This window comes from Oncorhynchus tshawytscha, linkage group LG13, assembly GCF_018296145.1.
Source record: "Oncorhynchus tshawytscha isolate Ot180627B linkage group LG13, Otsh_v2.0, whole genome shotgun sequence".
In the NCBI taxonomy this organism is placed as follows: domain Eukaryota; kingdom Metazoa; phylum Chordata; class Actinopteri; order Salmoniformes; family Salmonidae; genus Oncorhynchus; species Oncorhynchus tshawytscha.
Window position 1 is genome coordinate 22,996,680 of NC_056441.1, and position 8,294 is coordinate 23,004,973.

General features: G+C 41.8%; 1 protein-coding gene across 1 annotated transcript; it reads right to left on the reverse strand.

Annotated features, from left to right (window-relative positions):
• Positions 1-1,577: 1,577 nt before the first annotated feature.
• On the reverse strand, positions 1,578-7,179 carry cckb (cholecystokinin b). The gene is made up of 4 exons (XM_024443424.2): positions 7,073-7,179; positions 6,075-6,195; positions 5,600-5,758; positions 1,578-1,980 (listed from the first exon to the last, which is right to left on the reverse strand). Exons 2-4 carry the CDS (start codon positions 6,193-6,195, stop codon positions 1,844-1,846), a joined length of 417 nt encoding a protein of 138 aa, XP_024299192.1. The 5' UTR covers positions 7,073-7,179; the 3' UTR covers positions 1,578-1,843.
• Positions 7,180-8,294: the final 1,115 nt, after the last annotated feature.

Sequence of the window (8,294 nt, forward strand, 5' to 3'; positions counted from 1 at the left end):
TCCACCAGTTAGAACACCAGCGTTCCAGTCACTTTACAGTCTATCTCCAACAGTCTTTATCTCCACCAGTTAGAACACCAGCGTTCCAGTCACTTTACAGTCTATCTCCAACAGTCTTTATCTCCACCAGTTAGAACACCAGCGTTCCAGTCACTTTACAGTCTATCTCCAACAGTCTTTATCTCCACCAGTTAGAACACCAGCGTTCCAGTCACTTTACAGTCTATCTCCAACAGTCTTTATCTCCACCAGTTAGAACACCAGCGTTCCAGTCACTTTACAGTCTATCTCCAACAGTCTTTATCTCCACCAGTTAGAACACCAGCATTCCAGTCACTTTACAGTCTATCTCCAACAGTCTTTATCTCCACCAGTTAGAACACCAGCGTTCCAGTCACTTTACAGTCTATCTCCAACAGTCTTTATCTCCACCAGTTAGAACACCAGCGTTCCAGTCACTTTACAGTCTATCTCCAACAGTCTTTATCTCCACCAGTTAGAACACCAGCGTTCCAGTCACTTTACAGTCTATCTCCAACAGTCTTTATCTCCACCAGTTAGAACACCAGCGTTCCAGTCACTTTACAGTCTATCTCCAACAGTCTTTATCTCCACCAGTTAGAACACCAGCGTTCCAGTCACTTTACAGTCTATCTCCAACAGTCTTTATCTCAGCAGGTAGAGAGAAACAGAACAAACAGAACACACACCAAGCAGAACATAAAATAAAGGCTATTTATGATATGAGTATTTTCCAGATTCCTGTGTTTTCTCATCTCGGATTCCTGGTATGATATTCCCATCAAGTAACAGAACACTTTACTGTGGTCTGTCCCAAGATACTGTATCTCCAAACACTCTTTCATTTTCAGTTTAGTATGTAGGCCAACATTCCGATCGGGCACAAACAGGTTAACCTAATCTTTCATGTTATTTAAACATTTTGTCAACTTAAGCAATTGATATAAAAACCAAATTGAATTGGTAACACATCAAGATCTACATTTCCCTATATAATTTCAACTTCAATTTCAGTGACTGGGCTTGATGTTTGGTACATCTGCCATTCAATGATGTTGGTCAACAACACACAGTAAATATGAATCACAACGTGATGTTGAAGTCTATTCCCTGTCGGTTGTTGTTGCACACCAGTTATGTCAGGCAGTACTGTTGTTCACAAATGACATGTTTTTAAGTGAAAGGGGCACAGCTGCAGCGTCTGCTCGTTTTCATCCTTGCCTTTTAATCAAAGTCTGATTCAGTCCTGGGAAACCAGGTGTGTGCACTCTGACCAATCGTTGCACTTTAAAAATCAGTACATTATATTCATTGGTTAATTGAGAGAACTGAAAAGCAGCAGGACTGGAGTCCTAGAGAAGTGAGCTCTGTGTTCTACCAGCTTTATGTATTGTAATGAGCCACTGCTCACTATTTATATTTCTAGTTTAACGTCTTAAGGTGATACCATGAGGGTATTATGTTATTTGTGTGAGTTGTTATCTGTGCATGCATGCTTACGTGGGTGTGAGCATGTATCTTTGGGAACTCATTTGTTGAGATACTGTTCATTCTTAACTTTTATTGATCCAAGTTAATCTCATGACATCATATATATTTTTCCATTAACACCTGACCATAATTCATTCCATTCAATTCCCTCCAAAACCATAAACAGACAGAACACCAGGAAAGAAAACCAGAACTTTAAAGATTTCCTGAAAAATGTGGCATATGTATATATTGCATCATGTAGTGTTTACAAACAAATACGGAATAAATATACTCTTATCGCGGGACATTGACTGAGTTTTTTGTTTTCTTGTAGAGAGTGACTACTTTTTTACAAGGAGTACTCGTACTCTTCTGCACTGCGGCGGCCGAAGTCCATCCACCCATTGTAGTCTCGGTCTTTTATCCGGTGGTTAGCACTGAGACCGCTAGCTCTGCTGTTCACTGTTGAGTTCTTACGGAGAGAACCTAGAGGGAGGGAGGGACAGAGGAAGCAGAGAGAGAGAGCTATAACACCTGTCTATCTTCTACTGGCGTGAGTCTTTGTGGCGGGTTGAACAATTTGGCTACCCCACACGCATGCAGAGACATACTGTATCAACAGAAGCTCTGTGGGAATGTAATTTATTAGCTAATGAATTATCCAGATTGAGAGTAGGTAACATACGACATGGCTAACACTGGAGATATCTGTCTGTGATTTTTTTGACTGGCGTGTGAACTATGGTAATATCAATGGTGTTCGTGTCACAGGGGAGCTTTTAACACTCCTCCCACGCCACCCACATATATATATACACACACACGCACACACGCACACGCATGCACACACACACACACACACACACACACACACACACACACACACACACAGACAGACAGACAGACAGACAGACAGACAGACAGACAGACAGACAGACAGACAGACAGACAGACAGACAGACAGACAGACAGACAGACAGACAGACAGACAGACAGACAGACAGACAGACAGACAGACAGACAGACAGACAGACAGACAGACAGACAGACAGACAGACAGACATTCATTGTAGGAGGTGTAAATGTCAAGCATGTTACAGAGAGTCTTTCACATGCTTCCTGTGAGCCAAGACACTTCACAGGTCTCAGAATGATCTCTCACTCTGTGTGTGTGTGTGTGTGTGTGTGTGTGTGTGTGTGTGTGTGTGTGTGTGTGTGTGTGTGTGTGTGTGTGTGTGTGTGTGTGTGTGTGTGTGTGTGTGTGTGTGTGTGTGTGTGTGTGTGTGTGTGTGTGTGTGTGTGTGTGTGTGTGTGTGTGTGTCAGAGGCCAATGTTCTAAGCCCAACCCTCCGTCTGATTATAGAATTAATAACAGTCTTTACTAACAGGGTTCAGAGCTGCAATATCATGCCCCTCTTGTTCCATCTCTCTTTCTCCATCTCTCTTTTTTCTGGCTTGTTCTATTTCCTCTCTCTCTTTTGCCCTACATCTGTTTCTGTGACCCTCCCTGCCTCTGTCTCATTGGCACAGTAGAGTGATGCACAGAATAACAGACTAGCTGTGTAGGTTGTGATTTCATGGTACAAACTGTGAACATGAACTTTCGAAACAATAAAGTTAGAATTGTTGGCTTGTTGCTTTAAAGGCCCAGTGCAGTCAAAAAACTAGATTTTCCCATGTTTTATATATATTTCCACACAATGAGGTTGGAAAAATATTGTGAAAATTATTATAATGCCCTTTCAGTGTAAGGGCTGTTTGAAAAGGTTTTAGCTTGTTTTGGTGGTATGGACTTTTGGCCTTCAATGGTGACATCTTGCCTGGCTACCCAGACTCCTTGCTCCGGCCAAATGCTACTCCACGTCCACGGACTTTAGTTTCTTCTTCACAGTAAGTATGGATCTGAGTACGTCCTGACCCTTCACCGAATACGAGCACATTTGGGGCCATGAAAATGGTCCAGAAACCAATGGTTTGGGCCAGAACCAGAACACACGTGGAAGATTCATTGTTGGCTTTGATACTCTGATTGGTTGAAGACAATCCGATCGATGATGACTTTGTTTTGTACAATGCCTCTCTTCACCACAAACATCTTCATTGATGGCAGCCTCAGACTAAAGTATGTAGCGAATGACAGAGCAGCCAAACAATTTAGTGTGAGTCGTCAGGCTAGGTGACATCACCATGTGGTAAATTAGTTAATGGACCAATAAGAAAGTGTTCCAAACCTCTCTGCCAATAACAGCTAATTATCTGTTTTCCCTTCCCTACTCAGACCAATCCAAACATTCCTAGCAAAATTCTTGCTTGAGAAATGTCCCTTTGCAAAGAAGCAATTTTTAAAAATGATTTGTAACCATTTAATTAAAGACAATAACAGTAAGGTACTTAATTGTTACCCAGAAATAAATGGCTGCATTGGACCTTTAAAAACGCCTTCAGGATCGGTAGGTCCCCTGCGGGACGTTGAGCTAACGTAGGCTAATGCGATTAGCATGAGGTTGTAAGTAACAAGAACATTTCCCAGGACATTGACATGTCTGATATTGGCAGAAAGCTTCAATTCTTGTTAATCTAACTGCACTGTCCAATTTAAAGTAGTGATTACAGTGAAACAATACCATGTTATTGTTTGAGGAGAGTGCACAGTTTTGAACTTCAAAAGTTATTAATAAACAAATTAGGCACATTTGGAGAGTATTGATACAAAATTTGGAACAGAAATGCAATGGTTCATTGGATCAGTCTAAAACTTTGCACATACACTGCTGCCATGTAGTGGCCAAAATCTATATTGCGCCTGGGCGGGAATAATACATTATGGCCTTTCTCTTGCATTTCAAAGATGATGGTACAAAACTTCTTCTTTTTTAAATGGTTGTTTTTTTCTTTGTATTATCTTTTACCAGATCTAATGTGTTATATTCTCCTACATTCTTTTCACATTTCCACAAACTTCAAAGTGTTTCCTTTCAAATGGTACCAAGAATATGTATATCCTTGCTTCAGGTCCTGAGCTACCGGCAGTTAGATTTGGGTATGTCATTTTAGGCAAAAATGGAAAAAACGGGGCCGATCCTAAACAAGTTTTTAACCCATGAGTTTAACACATGAACTCAGCACTTATACATTTCTCTCAGGCGGAAGTAGTGAATTCAGATTGTTTCGTGAACTTTATCAAAAACAGTTGTTGAAGTGGGCACTTACATTTTCAACTGCTTGAGTATAACAACACCTCTTACAGAATACGTCTAATACTAACTCATTAGATAAACTGTCTTCAGTAGCCCCATGGTGCTATCTGTCCACATGTCTTCACCATGCTGTTCTCTGTCTGTTATCTTCTGAAAGGAGGTGTGTGTGTCTGTGTATGTGTGTGCGTGTGTATAACATCACACTAACTCAGACAGAATATCTCAAGCTCAGACAGAATATCTCTACAGTTGTTGTCAGCAGTGTAAAAGCCCTGACTTAGATCTTCTCTGATCCTGTCACAGAACAAGTGTCTTTATAGATCCTGTCACTGACAAAGCAGAGACAAGGAGATGGAACGAAAGCCAAAGACCGGAAAGATATACACACTCACAAACTTACATGTACAAACCACCAAAGCTTTTCTAAACCACCAGCCATTTAGACCAAACAACACTCTCACTGTAATAGAGGTCAGAGTGAAAGAGAGAGGGAGAGGTCCTAAATGGACTTTAAAAATTACTTGAAGAGAACAATGTGAGCTTAATTCATCTTCTCTCTTCTCTCTCTCCCTCATACCTTTCTCTCATTCTCTCTCTTCCCTCTCTCCCTCATACCTTTCTCTCATTCTCTCTCTTCTCTCTCTCCCTCATACCTTTCTCTCATTCTCTTTCTTCTCTCTCCCTCATCTCTCTCTTTCCGCTCACCCTCAAGCCTCTCTCTCCTGCATGTCTCTCTCTTTCTTTTTCTCTCTCTCTCAATCTCTCTCTCTGTCTCTTACACGCACGCACACACACACACTACACTCACTCACTCACTCACTCACTCACTCACTCACTCACTCACTCACTCACTCACTCACTCACTCACTCACTCACTCACTCACTCACTCACTCACTCACTCACTCACCCTTCCGTGAGGAGATGAGTCTAGCCAACAATTCACTGAGGTTGGCTCTGGAGTCTCCGTCTTCTTCTGCCGTATATGGGACGGTATTGTCCAAAGGGGCGGAGCGTGTCTGTCTGAGGCGTGGCTTGGAGAGGAAGTGGGCGTAGGCTTCAAGACGTGCTATCAAAGGGAGTACGAAACACCTTGTTAGCTTTTGTCTACTGTCTTGGGTTGGTTGGTGCAATTCAATGACATAGGTAAAAATATTATGATAATAATTGATTGATATAATCTGTTATTGCTAGTGCGTCTTTCTAGAGCCCAAGGATTGCCGTAAAAAGCATAAACATTCATCATATCATCAGGACACCAGTTTGAACAAAACATATCCATCAGTTCCATTGTACCAGGAAAGATAAATCAAGCTCAGCTAAAGCATTTGAACGTATTAGATTGAAATGTATTTGACATCCAGATGTGATCACCCTGTTCTTACCTTCAGAGGAAGGGGGCATGGCAGGGTCGCCCTCTTGGAGGGGGGGAGAGGACTGGGGTCGTCCCAAACAGCTAGTGGACAGGACCACCAACAGAACACACACACACAACCCTGCCGTCATCTGGGGGAGAGAGAGGGGAAGAGGGGTAGAGGGGAAGAGGGGTAGAGGGGAAGAGGGGTAGCGGTGAGAGGAGTGGAGAGGAGAGGAATGTGATATAAAGGTGTGAATGGTTAAACTACTTCTTTCGTCTGTCGGTGAAAAGCAAGACACCCCTTCACTAATTTACTGGAAGTCTTGACGTGTTCATCCCAAAGAGGCATTAGTGATGTGATGAGGTTATTGAAATGTTCTGGAGAGACTTAGGAAAACCTTTTCCTTCTCTTTCACTCCTGATCTGTTTCTTCCCTCCCCTCAGAGATCTCTTCACTCATTAAGTCAGAATATAACTGAATGACTGAACTTCTTGTCCAGATTATTAGTCAAAATAAAATATGCTTCAATAGAATATAAGAGAATATAATAGAATGTAGACTAAAGTGATCCCTAAAAGATACAATTACACAAATGTGTGGCACAGTAATTGTCAATCTGAATGACTGATAAATGTTGGCAGTCTGTAAAGTGGTCTATGGGAGACCAGTGAGGTCACTGTCAGCTGTTCCCATCACTAAACCTACACTTCAGCTGCTACACTTCAACCGATCATTTACATACACTTCACCATATCACTCATTACACACACAGCAGTCCACGCTACATCATTTATCTACTTGATCAAACACAACCTAACAAGAAAATATAGCAATTGGATTAATGAAAAAAATAATTCAGTTAAAATATTGTTCTCCAGAGATCTTGTACTTATTCCTGACTCAAGAACAACTACATCCAATTCGGTAATTCATTTGTTCTCAATTAACTGAATAAAGGTAGAGAAATATAGAGAAAAACACTCACAGAGCGAGAGAGAAAAGGAGGGAAGAAGTGCTGTTCTTACCTTGAGGAAAGAGAGTCCTTGTGTTGGAGGAGTGTTTGAGAGAGGGATGAAGGGACTTCTCCGCTCAGAGAGAGAGGCACCCCTTATATACACCCCGGCTCTCCACCCAGTCTCTGTGTGTGTGTGTGTGTGTGCTGAGTTTTGTGTCAGCTTTTACCTCAATGATGAGTCAGTGTGTGTGTCAGTGGGTTTTCTCAGCGTGTGAGAGCTTGGTTATGCCCATTAGGCCCTCTAGGGGGCATTACCTACAGCGGGGCAAAAAAGTATTTAGTCAGCCACCAATTGTGCAAGTTCTCCCACTTAAAAAGATGAGAGAGGCCTGTAATTTTCATCATAGGTACACTTCAACCATGAAAAACAAAATGAGAAAAAAAAATCCAGAAAATCACATTGTAGGATTTTTTATGAATTTATTTGCAAATTGTGGTGGAAAATAAGTATTTGGTCACCTACAAACAAGCAAGATTTCTGGCTCTCACAGACCTGTAAATTCTTCTTTAAGAGGCTCCTCTGTCCTCCACTCGTTACCTGTATTAATGGCACCTGTTTGAACTTGTTATCAGTGTAAAAGACACATTTTCTATAGGATTGAGGTCTGGGCTTTGTGATGGCCACTCCAATACCTTGACTTTGTTGTCCTAAAACCATTATGACATTGTCCATTTGGAAGACCCATTTGCGCCCAAGCTTTAACTTCCTGACTGATGTCTTGAGATGTTGCTTCAATATATCCACATAATTTTCTTGCCTCGTGATGCCATCTATTTTGTGAAGTGCACCAGTCCCTCCTGCAGCAAGCACCCACACAACATGATGCTGCCACCCCTGTGCTTCACAGTGGGATGGTGTTCTTCGGCTTGCAAGCCTCCCCCTTTGTCCTCCAAACATAACGATGGTCATTATGGACAAATAGTTCTATTTTTGTTTCATCAGACCAGAGTACATATCTCCTAAATGTACGATCTTTGTCCCCATGTGCAGTTGCAAACTGTAGTCTGGCTTTTTTATGGCGGTTTTGGAGCAGTGGCTTCTTTCTTCATGAGGGGCCTTTCAGGTTTAGTCGATTTAGCACTTGTTTTACTGTGGTTATAGATACTTTGGTACCTGTTTCCTCCAGCATATTCAAAAGGTCCTTTGGTGTTGTTCTGGGATTGATTTGCACATTTCTCACCAATGTACGTTCATCTCTAGGAGACAGAATGCGTCTCCTTCCTGAGCGGTA

What these genes read in the sequence shown, in the direction of transcription:
- cckb (XM_024443424.2), bottom strand. Translation starts at nt 6,195, where the DNA reads ATGACGGCAGGGTTGTGTGTGTGTGTTCTGTTGGTGGTCCTGTCCACT. An exon ending in CATGCCCCCTTCCTCTGAAG is followed by an intron (nt 5,759 to 6,074) that starts GTAAGAACAGGG and finishes TCCCTTTGATAG; the next exon opens with CACGTCTTGAAGCCTACGCC. An exon ending in ACTCATCTCCTCACGGAAGG is followed by an intron (nt 1,981 to 5,599) that starts GTGAGTGAGTGA and finishes CCCTCCCTCTAG; the next exon opens with GTTCTCTCCGTAAGAACTCA.